Source organism: Theobroma cacao, chromosome 3 (assembly GCF_000208745.1).
Source record: "Theobroma cacao cultivar B97-61/B2 chromosome 3, Criollo_cocoa_genome_V2, whole genome shotgun sequence".
Lineage (NCBI taxonomy): Eukaryota > Viridiplantae > Streptophyta > Magnoliopsida > Malvales > Malvaceae > Theobroma > Theobroma cacao.
Window position 1 is genome coordinate 25884628 of NC_030852.1, and position 18515 is coordinate 25903142.

Below are 18515 nucleotides of genomic sequence, written 5' to 3' on the forward strand. Positions count from 1 at the left end.
AAACTGATAATGTTCTTGCAATTACTAATTGTAACCTGATGGATACATGGATCTTGGATTCGGCTTGTTGCTTTCATATATGTCCTAGGCGTGATTGGTTTACAACTTATCAATCTGTTAATATGGGCACTGTACAATTAGGAGATGATTTCTCTCTCTCAGTTGTTGGAATTGGCACAATTAGAATCAAGATGTTTGATGGTATGGTAAGAACACTTGAGGTAAAACATGTCCCTGACATGAAAAAGAATTTAATATCCTTGAGTTTGTTAGATAAGAAGGGCTACAAATATAGTGGCCAAGATGGTGTCTTGAATGTATCTAAAGGAGCCTTAACTATCATGAAGGGCAAGTTATCCGGTGACCTTTATTGTCTAGTGGGAAACACGGTCATTGAAACTGTTTCTGTGGTCTCATCTAATGATCCTGAAGATGATGTAACACGTTTATGGAATATGAGATTTGGTCATATGAGCGAGAGAGGGATTAGAAAACTAAGTAAGCATAGTTTGCTGTGTGGTCAAAAGAGTGGAAAGCTAGATTTCTGTGAGCAACGTAGAGTGAAATTTAGCACTAAAACTCATCAAACCAGGGGTACAGTAAACTACATCTATTTAGATTTGTGGGATCCTTCTCCGGTGGTATCAAAAGGTGGATCATTATACATGTGGATCTTTATTGATGATTTTTCAAGAAAGGTGTGGACGTATCTTCTAAAGGCTATGAGTGAAGTGTTAACCACCTTTTTGCATTGGAAGGTATTGATCGAGAAGCAGACTAAGAAAAGGATCGAGAGCTTTCGAACAAACAAAGGTTTGAAATTTTGCAAAGGTGAGTTTGGTCTATTCTACAAGAATGAGAAAATCGTTAGACATCGCACTGTCGACAAAACACCATATCAAAACGATATTGTAGAATTGATGAAGAAAACACTTTTGGAGAGAGCAAAATACGTGTTCTCAAATGTTGGCCTAACCAAAGTATTTTGGACAGAAGCTATCAACAAGGCTTGTTACTTGGTAAATCGGTCTCCATCAACTGCAATTGAATTTAAGACTCCCAAGGAAGTTTGGTCTGGTAAGCCTGCTGATTATTTTATATTGAGAGTATTTGGTTGTCCTGTTCATGTTCATGTGAGTGATGGTAAACTTGAGTTGAGGGCGACAGAGTGCATATTCCTAGGCTATGCATATGGGGTGAAGGGTTATTGGTTGTGGTGTACTGATTGTAAGTTCCCCAAGTTTATGGTGAGTCGGGATGTTACCTTTGACAAGTCTGCATTACTTTGTGGGATAAAGTCTAGAATTGCAAACACATCGGACCAAGAAGTTGGCAAGCAGGTGGAGCTTGAAATCAATGCTCTTGTGACAGTGCGAGATGATAGTGAAATCCAGAAAAAATTGCAAGAGGTACAAGAATTGGTATCTCAACGAAGCATTACTTGTATTGATGGTGATTTTGATTCTTATGTTTTATTTGTGGAAGTAGAGATTGATGAGTCTTACTTTTATCATGAGAAAATTATATATGTCGAGTCTTCTAAGAAGATTGAGTCTCTAAACTGGGATCAAACATGGGAGCTTGTTAAAACACCTAAAGTTACTATTGAAGTTAGCTTAGTGTGTGAAGGAGGTGCAAACATTAGTCGTAATATGGTTGGCTTCTCCAAATCAGATATTGCTGGTGATCTAGATAGTAAAAGATCACGAATGGGGTATGTGTTCACTCTCTCAGGGTCTGCGATCAGTTGGAAAGTAGTAGCTGCTTTGTTTACAACTGAAGTTAAATATATAACTGTGACCGAGACTGTGAAGGAGGCCTTATGGCTTCGAGACTTGGTTAGTGATCTTTGTTTTGGACAAGAATCTAAATGTGAGATTGTAGTAAAGAAAATAGCTACAGATGAAAATCCAGCAAATATGCTAACTAAGTCAGTTTCTGGGATAAAGTTCAAGCATTGCTGGGACTTGATCGGTGTTCATAGTGCTTGAGGCTCATTGGGGCAGTGGCGGTGTCGACAGAGATTGGTTCGTAAGGTGGAGCTTGGTGAATTCAAGCCTAAGGTGGAGATTTGTTAGGATAGTATTGAATTGTGATTTAATTAGGATTGTTTAATTCTAATTAAATTAGTATACCTTATAAAATAGTCTTTAAATCTAGTTAGATTAGAATAACAATTCCTAATTCTATTAAGATAAGATTCCTAATTATATTAGGATAAGGTTATTGTATTTGATACTATAAAAGGACCCTATGGGTTAAAGAATAATTATCACTTAGATTTAGAGAGAGTGATTTAGGTGTACGTGGGATAAGAGTTATGAGTTTGAGACTGTTCTTGTAATCTCCTGTTTTTTCTCTTAGTGAATTTTTCTCTGTTGTTGTGCCCGTGGACTTAGGTCATCAAAAGACCGAACCACGGAAATTCTTGTGTTCTTGTGGGTGTGCTTGATTTCTTTCTTTCTTTATTCTATTGATTGGGTTAGATTTTGGGCAATTCTTTAGAGATAATTCCGCAATTTCCCAACAATCTCAAATGACATAATCTAGATTCGACTAAAGTAGACGAATATTAAAAGACCACTGCTGTCATGGACTGCAGGAATACTAAAATAATTGAACACATTTTTCTACTCCAAATAAATAAATTTTAAACAGAGTGCTCTGTAAACTTATCAGGAGAATTAAACAATTTTAATTCGACTTCATTCCTTGGCCTAAATCAAGTTGGTCATTGCGGGAAAAACTGAAAAAAACGAACCAGATGCTACTCACAAGCCACATGATTCGTTGATGCTGGCCTCCAGAATGATCGCCATTAGTTTTTGTAAGCTATCCCTTTCATTAATTTCTTTGGTTTATTAACCTGAGATCAGTATGATGACAGTAGGTTGAGATCAAACATGTTTTCTTCATACAATCTTTACACTTAATAATAGAGAAAAGAGGTGATTGTCCCATAATATTCCTGCAAATTTTCGTTTCCACTATAGAATTTCGGGTTAAAATTGAATCATGTGATGGGAGGGGCTAGTTCGGAAAAGGGGAAAACCATCACCAGCTTACCACAAACAACAATACAAGCCATGTTCATATTCAGAAAGCGAATGGTGAAGCAACCTAGAATCTCACCGGATACTGCTCATCTTATTCTATAAAAAGAAATGATAAGCCAATAAACACCATCCTGTCCAGAAATTCACACTCGAAATGCATGTTAACTTGAATCAGACGCAAATGTGTCAGTGTATTAGAAAAATACCAGTAAGTTTTCCTAAAATTTGATCAGCAAGTGTAAGGAATTGTGCTTTCATTGCAAGTAATGAAGTAAAGCTTGAACAATTGTGTGGTACAAAGATCATTGCATAAGATTCCTGAGCTGTAATAATTGCATATAAATACATGAATGAGAATCACCACAGCCTAGTCATTTACAAAATGGATACAGATCAGTGAAAAAGAAAATTTATCAGAACTGTGTGGAGTAGTTCTACTTCTAAAAGGGTTTATTTCACTTTCTGAGATTCCCTTCATTTCTTGCTTGAGAACATAGGGGAAAGCTTCTTCTCCAACTCCAATAAGCTGATATTTCAATGTAACAATTATGGGACAAATTACAAAAAGATCATAAGATTCAACTAAAAAATGGAAAATCAATAAAAATTACTTACATCTCATATTTGTGTAAAGCTTCATTTCGTTTTGCCAAGTAGAGGTCACTATCTTTGGGTAAATTGTTTAAAGGATTGCCTGGATAACATGGAAAAAAGAGAATTATACTGAAGTAACAAACAAAAGCAAGTATTAAAGTAGCATTAGAACAATTATTGAACACAAAGGAAATATCAAATATCCCAACATCTCTGGGATTAGGAAAATGGACATAGGGTTCTCATATCTAACAACAGGAAGGAAACATGATGAAAAGAGAGAAATTAATAATGAGATGGATAGTGCAAACAAATTCTATTACATGCTGAAGATTAGCCTGAAATGGTATTGATATCTAGATGTTTGCTTATTTTCATCAAATATGATTTTGATTTACTTTATAGGGTAATCTGAGAAAGTACAAAGTAAAAAGCAAGTGTGAAAGCAACACACAAGTAAACAAAACCTTCAAAATAGAGCGTTTCATAAACAAAGAGATAGCAACAACTAGGAGAAAAATGAGTTTCCCCATAACTTAGTAACTAAGCATCAACAAGACTATTAAGCCCCATCATTGCAGAGTGACACATGCAATCTGTGAAGAGTGGGAAACAAAAAAGATAACCACAAAAAACTTAAAGTTGCAAGTTGGTGCCCAAAATAGAGCCACTGAAGCACACCAGAACATCCCACTAAAATTTAGTTCTTATGTTAATGTTTATAACGCATTAACATTTGAGCTGAATTAATTTCTTGATTTTATGGACATCAACTTAAGCAAATTGCCATCATTAGCATAGAGTCGTGGCCGGTGGTTGTGTGGATGTGTGGAGGTGTACAAGTCTACAATGATTATGTTTCATATCAACTTTCCTCCCTCGAAAGCAAAAAATCACTCCATTGGTGTTGAATGTCCAAACCTACCCTAAAAATCATAAAAACTAACAGAAATTAGACATACTTAGCACTGGTGCAGGTTGTTTTGCCACTACATCCTTCCGAACTTTCAAAGCAGTTTCTTTATTAGAGGGCTGCAAACCAACCTGTTCAAGAAAAAGCAATTAATATGAAAGCAGTGAAGTATTCACTGGAAATTTGTAAATTAACACATTTGGAGATGAAACAGCTTATTCTTCCAAGTTAGATGACATGAAATGAGTCTTTACTCTTTAAGGCCATAAATATCATAAGTAAAATAAAATATTTATATTTGATATACTGTCAGTGTATAGATTTTATACATTATTAGTCAACCAAATGTTGTCACCTTGTTAATAAATATATTTAAAAGTTGGGAACCCTAATAATAAATATTTATAACTTTAAAAATATTTATTTTGAAAAACTTTTTAACTTTTACCTTTACACATTTTTGAGGTGACAATCTATGATTAAGTGATAGTGTATAGAATCTATACACTAACAGTGCATCAACTATAAACCCTAAAATCAAAGGTAAACATTTTTACTAGGGCACTTCTATCAACTAAACATTGACATATCTGACACTAAAAGGCCAAACATCCATCAAATGTCAATTGCAGAAACTACAGTTTCTACTAGCAAGTGAGAAGAAAATGGAAGAATAGTCATTACCTTCTTTTCCCTCCTCTTTATTATCTTTAAATGGCACTTTTTTATGTAGTGCATCAAATGGTACCGAGAATGTCTAGAGCATAATTGGTCCTTGACTTGTGGGTTCTCATTTAACCAATCTGAAATATCCTTAGATTTAACCACTTCATCTGTATCCAAAGATTCTAACCATGAATAGACCGGTATCCACTGATCAGTGCGCTGAAACCGAGCCGGTGGAAGATCAGGCTGACTGGGTTCTTTTTCCTGCCAGATGAGATGAAGGGAAACGAATTTAGAACTAAGGGCATAAAACTTCAGTAGCAACAGAATAAACCAATCTAAAAGGAACAAAATCCCATACAATGCAAAATGGATTCCAAGAAAGCATAAAGAGAATATTCAATTCACTGCATCCTTTCCCAAACTTATTCAGTCTCACAGGATACAAATAAGTAATAAGTAATTTAAATAAACCCCTAAATCAAGAAAATAAAAAGAAAACAAGCTTTTCTATTCTCATACATGCATTGATTCTCGTCTCATGCTTTGATCTCTCCATTTGACAAGCATTACCTTTTCCATCTTTTCTTTTTTATCAGCGACCACGAGTCTAGGATCATGCTAAGTTTCATTATATATGGAAATAATATCCACGCAATTAATACTGTAACCAGGCTATCACATCCGCATATTTAACACTGAGATATCATTACACGTTTGAAATGAATATTTGTTACCAAAAAAGAATCCACTGTAATAAATGCTAAAAGGATTGAAACTAAAAGTATACCTGGGACTGGGAGGGAAATCTCAGGTAATTTTGGATTGAGAGGAGTCTGTCGATGAGCTCAGATCGTGGCATGGATTGGAGGTCGGCTGGTAAGGAGCCGAAGTTGGAGTCGATCCAGACTTCGACTTGGCTCACGTTTACGGCTTTTGCTTCTGGGAATGCGCTCACCCAGGCACGAGCTAGGGTCTCCCATTCTTGAGCCTGTTGGTCTTCGCGGAGCTGATTGTGAGGGCCTTGATCGGACGGTCTAGATTCGTCGTCTAGGGTTTGTGCTGCTGAGTTCGACATCTCGTCGGGTGCCGCCAACTTGTACCTGAGTTGGACTTGCAGCTCTTTTTTGCGGTTTTCTGCTATCTTTGAAGTAGATTGAAACGGCTACGTTTCATCCTCCTTTTTCCATTTTTCATTTTGCTATTACGGAATAGGTTAAATTCCCTTTCAATAATCAAATTCGAATAATAATAATCATTAAATACCTCACTCGTTGTCGTTGATGTCGTTACTTTACCTTAACTTTAATTTACTTTAATTTAATTCTGTAGATAGTGTATACTATATGACATTATTTGAGTAAAATTAAATAGAACATAAATAAACCCATAGTTATGCTCTAAGGAACACAAGATTGATTAAATAGTCATGAATTATTTGGGCAGTTGAGTTGAGCCATTATTTTGCTTGGAACTTTTTTCCTTTTTGGTCAAAATCAACAGTCTTAATTCGTGAAAAATAAAGATTTTTACTTTCAAAATTCTATGATCAGTTACAGATAACGAGTCACCTGATAGAAACCATGCAGAGCCTGGTAAACAAAATAAATACAGGAGCACTTTGCTCAGATGTCAGCATTTTTCCCTATCCTATTACTTATTATATTAATGTAATGTAATAGAAATTAAAAGTAGTGCCGCTGCAAAATTTGTCTCACATTAATGCCTGCTATGTAATGGCTTCCATAGTGTGCCTTCCGCAATTACTTTGTCCTTAGCTTCGCCCAAGTTTAAGCTTTCGGGAAGACTACCTGGTCTTGTGTGCTTTGGCCAATTTCTTCTTTCTTTTCTTTACAGCTTTTGGCACTTTGGTCTTTCGAGCCTCCCTCTTCTCCTCTTTGACTTTCTTTTTATTCTCTTTTCTAGCTGCTCTCTTATCAACAGGAGCCTGCGCCACATTGTCAGGTGAGGGACCCTCCTCTTCTGAGCCACTCAAGTTCTCTTCATCCCCACCTGTTTCAGAATCAGATGCAGACTCAGCTTCAGACTCACTCTCCTGATAATTAGAACCGCCAGCTGGATCAATGGAGGACCTTTCTAAAGGTCTTGTGTTAGCATCCTGCTGCTGCTGCTCCGCTGGTGAAGAATGAACTTTTGGGAGAGCCTCCTTTAGTCCTGTAATAGTCTTATAATATAAGTCTGCAGTGTCCTTGCCACTTGTTATTCGTATTACATCTTCCTCAGCATTCTTGACATGATCCAGTGCCTTTGGAATATATGACTGAAAAAAATGAAACAAATAATCACCTAGTTAATATAAAATCCAAAAAGGTTGATCCAACCTGGCATACATATCAGGTAGTAAGTTTGATACATTTCACTTTCAAACTAATGATACACTGTAAACTTTCAAAATCTGTTATACCAAAGAATTTGCGAGCAGAATAATATTATGATTTTCGATATATAGCCAATATCAAATTAGAACATTTATCAGACTCCTTAGAGAGAAACAAAATCTTGATCTCTAATGATTTTCTTGCAAAAAGAACACAGTAAATTCTCAAGATATGTCTAAGCACACAGGAGAGACTTTCTACACCTAACATTGGTCGCTGCAGATACTTGATGCTGTCATTTTGGGACTGATCATAGGACATCTCTTGCCAGAAGTTCTAAAAGTCTGGCAATTTATCAAAGCATGTCCTCACATCACTTACCCAGTTGCCCACTTGGCACATATGGGATGACATAAATCTAGTTCCCTTGCTTAAGAGAAGGAGAAAGGAATTCAGAGACACTACAAAAACACAGCATGATTTGATATATTGTCAATCAACAAACCTGCACAAACACAGAGTCCGCAATTTCATCCTCCACAGACATATCTCCTCTTGCCAAAATCTTTTGCTGAACCTGAAATGTGACATAAGATGAAAGGGTGACAATAGAGACCTCTCTGAATTTATAAGGAAAATCTGAACCAAAAATAAAGGACAAACCTCCTCCAAATAACTATCCACAGAGTCATCTGTAATAGTTGGATCCACTATGAAATCAAATAATTCTCGTATTGTCATGACAGCTACACCATGTTTCTTAAAGAAATCCTGCATGGAGATGATGTCTGATTAACTCTTACAGTCATACTGTTAGTCAAGGTCACCTTTTTCTCTTATCCAAATAAATATTTAACAAGAAAAACATAATATTTTTTCCTATTCAAGGAGGTAGGAGTGGGGATGTGGGGAAAGGTGCCAAAATAACAAAAGAAATAAGGAAAAGAAAACATACAGAAACATGAACACAATCTTCACGTAAGAAATCCAGGGCATGTGGATGGTCAAGATCAACTGCTTGAGAGACATCAATTATGTACAAGTGACCCTGCAAAGTGGAAGAGTTCAAATAAGCCCAAAACTAACTTAGAGATCCCTTTTTCCTCTTTGCCTGTAGTTTTTGTTTGAAACCTTCAAGAGTTGGGCACAAAGAAAAATGTATTATCAATTGCAAGGGATTGAAAAAATAGTCATCACCTCAAAGTAAAGTATGTTATATTCACTGAGATCGCCATGCACTAGTTTGCACTTTTGATATAATGTCCGCATTGCAAGTATCATCTGAAAAAGAGGCCATGAAGTTAAAGCAAATAGGCAAGAGAAAAAGAAAAATATGCGATATGACTTAAATCCTTTTGACTAGCTTGAGATAATCCGATAGATGCTTAACACATGGACGCACCTCTACATAACATTCACGTAACTTGTCTAAAGATAATGAAGCATCTTTAAGACGAGGTGCAGCCCAACCAGCTTTTCCTGTAACACGAAGTTTTATCAGATAAAACCCATGGAAAATCAGCATACTAATTAATAAAACCACTGAAAATTATTCTGATAACTGGTAGAAGAAAAGCCATAATGATAAACGCCCACAGTACCTATGAATTCCATGACCAGAACATGAAGTCTCAAAAGAAATGGAGTCGGGCACCTAATTCCTGCAGCCTTGAGCCTGCAACTCAAAACAAACATATTTTCACTCATGAAAAGCAAGCAAAACGATGCTCATATAAGTCAATCATGTGTTTATGATCACAGAAATGATGGTCACGTTCCCTCAAAAACATTAAGATTTAGTTTTACCTCATAAGATTCCTCATTTCTTTCTCAGCCCACGTCTTCACCATTTTTCTAGGATTGTGCTTACAATATCCATATCTGAATCGATAATCACCTTGTACATATCGATCTCGATCCCTGAAGTCATTATTAGAAACAGATCAATTATGTTATTAACCTACATAATCTTTTGCATGAAAAGATGGAATTTAATTTTGTGACATTAAAACAATGCAGCAGGTCTCACAAAAATAGGAAGCCAAACCACCAAAATTGTATGCCAACATCTATAAAAGAATTTAGTACACTCATCTAGAACAACATCATAAAGAGAAACGCAACAATTCGCTTACATCCACTCCTCATCTCATGCATTCATCATTAACCATTAACACATTAAAAGAGTCAATGTTCTATAATGTTAGGACTCCAAAAGAGAAAGAGATATACATTTCAATCACTAATCAGTATTTGACTTACTTGAAAACCAAAACAGAAGTCTTGTAAACTTTGATTGCTAGTTCCCGACCATCAGATTTTGTTGCATGATATACATTTGCCTGTACAAAGAACAAATTCAAGATCACATGATTTCATCAGAATATGATTTTAAAACTAAAGTAAACACAATTAACATCTAAGTAAAAGACCACAATGCATACCTCTTTGCCAGTTGATATGCAGCCATTGATATCATGAAACACGCCTCGGTTCAGCATTTTAAACAGAACCATTCGAGTTCTCGGATCAATAGCCTGCAGAATAACATTATCATGAGCTCCATCTTCCAAAAGAAAGAAAAAGGGTCATCAAATGTTTAAAAGCAATCAATTCTAAGTTATTCACCTGCTCAACAGTAGCACGATCGGCTTTCTCAGTAGTTTTAATTTTACCAATGGCCATTTCTCGAACACTTTCACGAATTGCAGTTGTAACGGAATTCGACATTCCAACATTTAACCTCCCTTCCCACTCCTACACCACTCAATTCACACACCAAATCAAATTTTCAAAAAAGAAAAAGGGAAACATAAAAACAAGAAATTTAAATGAATATGCTATCAAGTAAGTGATAGCAATATATAATTTACCTCTAAAGGGGAAGCTCGAATATGATTAGAGAACTTCTGGTTACGGTTGGAGAGAGGCTGAAGAGCGGATGAGTTGGGCCGCGAGTGCAGCCCACCGTGAGCGTTGGGCCGCCTCGAATTGAGCGAGAAAGCACCGTCGACGGACTCGTCGTCGTCCTTGGAGTCCAAATAGTCCAATGCCTCGCCGATTTCAGAGTCGGATGACCACGAAAGATCTTCTTCCTCTTCTTCATATTCCGCAGCTTCGTTTGGTGCGTCTTCTGGTTTCTCCTCTACTTTAGACATCCCGCTTTTTTTTTTTTTTCTTTTTTCGTGGCCGATATAGCTTTTACACTTGGAGAGAGAACGAGAAGAGAAAAAGAAGAACGATCGTTGGCCGGTAACCGCTTCGGCCTTGGCGGTTCTCTTAAACCCTAAAAATGGAGGGAGGAAATTCTGCTTTCTTAAATGAGCTGGCTGACCCATGAGAGTTATTTGGGCCTAGTCCTTTGGGCTTATGTTTTTTGGATCTGTTTCGTAACACTAATTAATTTATTTAAAAAAATAAATTTTTTGAAATATATTTTACTGACAAATTTTTCTTTTTTGTTATTTAAATAAATTGAGGAAAATATTTTATGTTATTTAAATAAATTGTTGAATGAAAAACGTTTATGTGAAAAGCATATTACAAACATTCATCCTACATCCTACATTATAATAAAAACATCTTATAAATACTATATAATAAAAGTATCCTACAAATATTCATACTACATAATAAAAGCACCCTAATATTCATCCTACACATAAACCATGTAACTATCCAACAATCATTTATCATACTAAATAATTAAAATCATCCCACAATCATTCGGCAAACATTGCATAAATGACAAAAAGCTTAATTGCTATCTCCACAAGACAAGAAATTATTGTCCAGCCAAACTCTTTCAATGTTGTCACTCTTCATCATGAATGCCTTTACTTGCTTTTCATGCTCTATCAAATAATCAAAAAGTAAAGGCCAGAAAAACCTGATCAAGCCCTTTCATCTTTAGTCACTTGCCCACAAGCCTTCAATTTTGTCATCAGATAATTGAAGGAAACCATCAATTCATATTTTTTTTAAAAAAAAAGGTATAAAAAAAACTTCTGGGACCACTGATGATAGGAACACAATAAAACGAGGGCTGAAAACCACTGGAAAAGACCCTATAATAATACAACCCACTAAAATAGTGAGCTAATTATATAAGTTGCTAAACACATAAGAAAATAATGTTTTTACGAATATTCTTAGCCTAAGCAGAAAAGAAATATTGAAATAATAGCAAGCTGCTTGTAGACATCTAATTTTGTCGGGTGAATTTATTATTTTTTTATTTCATTTGTTTTATTTTTATTTTTATTTTATTCATTTTGTTGATGCTTAAATAATTTTGGGCCTGCTTGTCTTGCTTTTTTTTTTTTTTTAACTTGAATTAGATTGGGTCTGAATTACAAATTAATTTTTTGATCCAATTTCGATTTCTTCTTTCTTTAGATTGGACTTAAGTTCCATTTTCTTCTTCTCAGGACCCATGAAACCCAACGGACTTTTGTTTAATCATTTTATAATTTTCCTTTTGTTATGTTAAAATTTTTAAGCTAAAAAACTGAAATGAAAAATAATAAAATTTTCAAAAAAATTAGTATTAAAAAAATTCAAAAACTAATATTAGAAAAAATTTCAAATAATTAGAGATTTTTTTAGATATTATGCATATATGCATATTAAATATATATATATATATAAGTTTCACATGATATCTTTTATTTTATTTTTTATTGAAATCATCGATGGAATCGATCTCCGTCAATTTGGTAAATCGCTAAGAAAACCATCATTAGCCCGTGTAGACTAAAATTGAAGACACAAAAGTGCGTGTAAGCTTTGGTAAGAAAAAAATTCAGAAGAGTGAGAGAATTTCCAAGATAAAAGTGAAATATATATCATGAACAAGTGGTTATGTAATACTAATTGGAAAAAGAAAATTATGTAATACTATTTGGAAAAAGAAAAGTGAAGATGGTTACATGGAGTCCTCGAGGTCTCTAACTTTAGTTTATATAAAAAACAGTATTGTATTGGAAAATTAAATTTTTTTTAGCTGAACACTTGTCCAAAAAAAAAAAGGCTCAACTTAATTTTTAGGTTAGAGTTAAAAAAGTTGAGATACTAAAGCTTGATAAAATAATACTTAAAGTGTTAGAAATGTCAAGTGGAAATGTACCTGAGATCAATACACAAATAAATCTTATAGGAGATAATATTTAATGTGATTCAATACTCATTGTCTACATCTATAGATGAGATAGAAAAATCCACCATAAATGTAGTGATTACGAAGAATACAAAACACCAAAAAACAAACATTAAATACAAATCTCAAAACAAACTCAATTTCTATGCTCTCTCATGGAATACCCTCTTATCCCATATAGCCCGATGTCTCTTCCGCTATTTTTAACATCCCTACAACTGTATGAAACTTTTATACAAAAATCATACCTCACATAGAGATTACATCTCTCGTAAGCCTGCTTCATATTTTATAGAATACTATTACTTTATCACAATTCCTAACCATTAAGAACTGTTACCCAAGTGTATTTGCTCTTTAAATTATGAATTTAGTCAGCAAATAATTCTCTACCAATAGAATTCTACTAGAATCCGAATTAATTTTTAATTAGAATTTGAGTCAAATATCTAACAAATTAGAATTTAACCTATTAACAAATTCTCGATTGCACATACACGAATTAATCCTAACTCCACCTTATTCATTCAACATGACCAATAACCATGTGTAGATACCAAGCCAACTCACCCTTGTTGATTTTGGAGAGGATCCTCGATCTAACACCTCTCAGCAACAATTGCTTTTCACTTGTGGCGAGACTATCTATATTAGCGGCACCATCAAGATCTTTTCTTTCTTTTACCAATCTCCCACAGATGAAATTGCCACACTCTTTTTCTCGTCAAGGCCACCTTATCATATGTGATTTTCTTAGCATACCAATATTATACTGCACATATTTTTTGACATGTCACACCATATAAAAATTATTTACCACTCACCATGGGTAAGAGTATAATATCACAAAAAAAGTGGTAGTACCTCAATGGTAATGACAAATTAAATCTTTTAAGGTATTTGGTGTGCTCTGTTGCATTTAAGGGTAAACAATTGATCAATTCAATTAGTTAGATAATAGACTAAATATTTTAGAAAATCGACCAAACTTAAAGAAGGATCAAACCAACCAAACATCGAATAAGTTTGATCAATTCGATTTTGAACTAAAAAGTAAAAATTTTTACCACTTTTGTCTCTGTAAATTACAATATTAAAATTTATAAATTTTATCTATAATTATAAAATATACAAATAATCTAATATAATAAAAAAAGTAAAATACTCTATCATTCTTAACTTTTAATCATAATTACACATAGGTCCACTAATTTGACATTTCGCCCCAAACAGCTAAACGGTGTTAATATTTAAATTGAAATATCTAAAATGTCCTTATCTTCTTTTAAAAATTGACGAAAAGTAAAATTATCTTTTCAATATTACTATATCATCAAACTAACGAAAATATTAACGGTGGATTAATGGATGGTTGAATTTATATGTCCAACGGAAAATACTTTTGAGACAGATTGTCTATTTTAAAAACTAATAGACCTGCATGAAATTATAATTAAAAATTAGAAAGGTGAGGGTATTTTATCCTAAAAAAACATAACATTTGTCCTTTCACTCATTTAATTATGTCATTTCTCAATTCATCAAATTAACATTTAATAGTTTTAACCTCCAAGTTTTAACATTCAAAATTCAACACAACGAAGATAATAAAATTACCATCTAATACAAGATAATCAACTATCACACATTATCAACTTAGTAATAGGAAAATATATAGTTTATATAAATTTAAAAAATATAAAAAAATATTAATATATATTATATTAATTTGACATTTTGGTCAATTTGATTCAAAAATTTTAGAACCAATAACCGACTAAACAAATTAATTAGACCAAATTTTTTGAATCAATAGACTCAATGGATCAATTGGATCAAATTATTTTATTCAAATTATATTCAGTTCAATTTGACCAGTCTAATTTTACTCGCCCTTATTTCCATTAACCCAAAATTTGCACCAACTACCCTTTGTAATTGACACCTTGTTGAGACAAATCTCTTCTTGCATTTCTTCGATCTCACAAACACAATTTGCAGCCACAAATCTCCCAAACCATCATTTCTACATCACTACTTGTGCTTCATGATCTGATCATGATGATTCTTCAACTATAGCTTTGATGTCATCTGCCATGATTTTCAAGTAGAAATATTATATTCAATATCGAGATCAACACATAGAAGTTCACATTTAATTTGGTTCGACACTCATTACCTACATTTACAAATGAGAAGAGAAATTACAAAACAATTAAAAACAAACACTAAACTTAAAGTCTTGAAACAAACTTGGTTTCCATGAAGCTCCAGTGTTTCTCTTACTTTTTCTCACAACCCTACAACTTTGTGAGATCTTTACAAAAACCTAATCTCTCACATAGAAATTACATCTCTCTCATAAGTTCTAGAGAGTTATAGAGTTCTACTACTTGATCACCAAGAATTCCTACCCATTAAAAGCTCCTACTCATTAAGTATGTTTATCTTTTAAATAAACTTAATCACCAAATAAATAAAATTCCATTGAAATCCAAATTGATTTCGAGAATTTTGTCGAAATCTAAATTGATTCCTAATTAGAGTTTGAATCAAATATCAAACATTATAAAAAAATATAAATTTTACTGTTTCACCAAACTAACCAGAACCAATAACAGTCAAATGATAAAACAATGGTAGTAGTTTTTTATAAACTTAAATTAATTTAGTCAATGGACTAAAATCAAACCAGGTTTGAATGTTTGGCATAGCAAACTCTAAAAATCTCATTTAGGGTCGTGATAGGTGGAAAAAATAAGTTGAAAACTAGATGCAAAATTTATGTAGGTGAGATACTACGAACAAAGCTAGCTGGGCCATGCATCCAGAAAGTAAGGGAGAGACTTGGTCTGTTCTATAACTTCTAGTAATTTGTAACCGCGTTTGATATGGATTGGAGTAGTTGGAACCAATTCTTCAAGACGATGCGTGGGGAAACTTGTTACTAAAATATTAGCACTCTAAATATAATATTACCTTTTAAAATGACATCTGCTTAGGCTGTCTGCTGCCTGCTGCCTGCATGGATAGGCGTACTCCATGCATTTATATTTTTAGTGCGCCCTGCCGTGGCACCATCTAGAGGAATTTAGCGAAATCATGCCTGCTTTGTGTGTTTTTATCTTTTTAAGTAAGTAGTAAGGAAGACAGTTCTAGGGAGGTATCCAAATTCCAAGTGGAGAGATTTTGCTGATCAAATCATTTTTCTTATTATTATTATTTTTAGTTTAATGCGAAATTTCTTTGTCACTGTACCTAAATTTGCCCCGTTGATTTTCCACCGAGAAAAAGTAAAAGCTGTCAACGTTTGGGAACAGTTGCCGTCAAGAATCCTTTTGATTACTCCAACAAAGTCATACGTTACTGGGACCCCTCACCATCCCCCATGGTTAGTTCACTCGCACCCCTTGCAAAGTTCAAACTTCAAACGACTTCGGGCCCTTCGTTAGACCGCCATGTCCCTCTCTCTCCTACGATTAGCATCTTGTGCCGGCCTCCTTCGACAACATAAATTTTACAACTAATTGTTCAGATTCTTCCAGATTGTACCTTTTTTTTTTTTGGTATACAAAGTTAGAAAATTTCTTATTTGCTGGGTTTTAGAAACACTAGATTCTCCCTAAAAATGGTGCTCACCATTCCTTTTCTCAAGCGAATAAAGCCTTTTTCCCCTATTCTTAGGCATCCGTAAAGCAAATAATCAAAGAAGTAAAAAAATGTTCTTGAAAGAACTAATCCCGCCCTTTTTTTTTTTCTTTCTTACAATTGATACACAATTGAAGTCCCCAAAACCTTTCTCTATATATACATAAAATGAAAACATCCCAGACATTAAGAAGAAAAAACAAATAACCATTTTGCATTTACGATTTTACCCTCTATCATCCAATAGCTAGGTCTTCAGCTTCCCCAACCTCCTCCATTCCTCCAGCGCCGCCGTCGCCGCCATTCCCATTACCGCCTTCCTCCTGCCACCTCTCCATCGGTCCACATTCCACCTTATGTCTCAACTTCCAATCAAGCGCTTGGCATCCACGCGAGCAATAATTCACGGTGCCACAAACTGAGCACCTCCTAAACTCATGAGCCCTGGTCTCAGGCCTCCCGCAGCCTTTATGGGAGCAAAGCCTTAGCCCCTGACCTAACTCACCTAACCCTGACTCGAACCACTCTTTTAAGAACACATTCACCGGGTGCCCCTCCGGTACCGGCACATTGCACCCGAAATCACTTAACAACGGACATCCCGAACCCGTCATGTAAGCATAATGTTGATAGTTTAGACGACGTTGGTGCTGTTGCTTTAGTTGTCGTTTGACTACGGTGTTTAAGGACGACGCGAGTTCCCGCGCGTTGGCTTGGATGAGTAGCCGGCGTCCTTCGGTTATGTTTTGGCGCACGCCGTAACCGTCTTGCAGGCAATGGCCTAGCTCACGGAGCGCGTCCACGTGGCCAAGGAAAGCGGCTCGTGCGCATAGAGCTACTCCGGCTCGCAGATCCTTGTTGTTTTTAGAGCCACCGCTTCCGTTGAATTGGATGACTGCGAGCGAGTAGAGAGCCGGCGCGTGTGACTTCATTGCTGCCTTGGCCATTAACGACGCCCCGCTTCCTCGGTTTTGTAAACAGTAAAATCGGATCTGTAACGGCAGCTACGTTAATTCCAAAGTAAATTTTATTAAAAACGACAAATTGAAAATGAAAATAGAGAATAATAATTTGTGCGTACCATGCCGAGAGTGTAACAAGCTTCAATGTTACCGGCGCTAACGCAGTGTTTAAGAAAACGGTGAGCGGAATCGGACCAGTTCTTGGCTTTCACGGCCAACGCTTTTGAACCAGCTTTCGATAAGACGAGCGGGTGGAGGCCTAAACGGTTTAATCTTTTGCATCTGTCGAATAAAATTTGGAATTTTCCATTATTACTATCCTAACACCCCAAAACTGAAAATAACAAAGAAGTGAGAAGCTTCAGAAGAAAGTAAATTTAACGTACGTTAAGAGAATGTTGACGAAATCAGTAGGGCAAGAAACGGAAGAACTGAGCTTGCAAAGGATGGAAACAACGAGATCGTCAGGTACTCCATCGAAGAGATCAGATTTGTCGGTGATTTTACGAGTAGTTCTCTGCTTTTTTTTCTGCAACATTCTTCAGTTTCTTTTTTTCCTTTTTTTTCTTTCGAACAAGAGAAAGAGAAGAGGCTGTAACGCAATTACAACTTACCTTTTCATCTTCCCATCTTCGTACTTATATGAAGTTCGTGTTTTGTTTTTTTATTCGCTTTCTTTTCAACCAGCAAAATCAAAGGAGAGGTTATATATACAGGGATGGGAAGGGAGAGAGAGACAGGTTGATTACAAGTAACTGTTGGGTCGGAGTTAGCAGTATAATTAATAAAAAAAAATATAGGTCGAATTTTTTCGGATTTACCCCTCTTTTATGTGTGTGTGTGTGTAAAATTTCAGTAGTTTACCGATCTTCTCGTAATCAAGTGAATTTTAGTATGGGAAGGTCGCTGGTCAAAGGGGCCCCAGGGTTAAAGGCAGCACAATCAGTGCATTTAGTTGAGCAAAATGACAAGAGAGTACCAAATCAAGATCTTGGGATGTTGGAAGGGAAGGGAAGGGGATTTGTCTAGTTTTAGGAACAGGGCAGAGTATCTTTTATCCCCTAATGTTTTTCTTCTTTCAATGTGCTTTTTTGGGAAATCTGGTTTAGATGTAGAAACTATGGATTCTTGAAATCTTTGTTTCATAAATTACTCTATTAATTCCTTAATTGCTAGGTG

At 35.2% G+C, this 18515-nt stretch overlaps 4 protein-coding genes across 4 annotated transcripts in view; all 4 read right to left on the bottom strand.

Annotated features, from left to right (window-relative positions):
- LOC18605101 (probable inactive purple acid phosphatase 27) overlaps window positions 1-2809 on the bottom strand; it is a 9969-nt gene extending 7160 nt beyond the window's left edge. The window contains exon 1 of the mRNA XM_018116895.1: window positions 2776-2809. Within this exon, the coding sequence (XP_017972384.1) occupies window positions 2776-2784 (9 nt within the window). The 5' untranslated portion in view covers window positions 2785-2809. The remainder of the gene's footprint in view (window positions 1-2775) is intronic.
- On the bottom strand, window positions 3295-6437 carry LOC18605102. Its single transcript, XM_007037918.2, has 5 exons — window positions 6020-6437; window positions 5248-5493; window positions 4613-4694; window positions 3672-3750; window positions 3295-3582 (listed from the first exon to the last, which is right to left on the bottom strand). Exons 1-5 carry the CDS (start codon window positions 6305-6307, stop codon window positions 3531-3533), a joined length of 747 nt encoding a protein of 248 aa, XP_007037980.2. The 5' UTR covers window positions 6308-6437; the 3' UTR covers window positions 3295-3530.
- On the bottom strand, window positions 6739-10863 carry LOC18605103 (serine/threonine-protein kinase rio1). The gene is made up of 12 exons (XM_007037919.2): window positions 10442-10863; window positions 10197-10325; window positions 10013-10105; window positions 9831-9910; window positions 9375-9488; window positions 9170-9243; window positions 8971-9047; window positions 8766-8849; window positions 8524-8616; window positions 8232-8339; window positions 8074-8145; window positions 6739-7510 (listed from the first exon to the last, which is right to left on the bottom strand). Exons 1-12 carry the CDS (start codon window positions 10724-10726, stop codon window positions 7037-7039), a joined length of 1683 nt encoding a protein of 560 aa, XP_007037981.2. The 5' UTR covers window positions 10727-10863; the 3' UTR covers window positions 6739-7036.
- Window positions 16439-18065, bottom strand: LOC18605104 (F-box protein At1g67340). Its single transcript, XM_007037920.2, has 3 exons — window positions 17723-18065; window positions 17456-17618; window positions 16439-17366 (listed from the first exon to the last, which is right to left on the bottom strand). The coding sequence occupies exons 1-3, from the start codon at window positions 17872-17874 to the stop codon at window positions 16611-16613; spliced, it is 1071 nt and encodes a 356-aa protein (XP_007037982.2). The 5' UTR covers window positions 17875-18065; the 3' UTR covers window positions 16439-16610.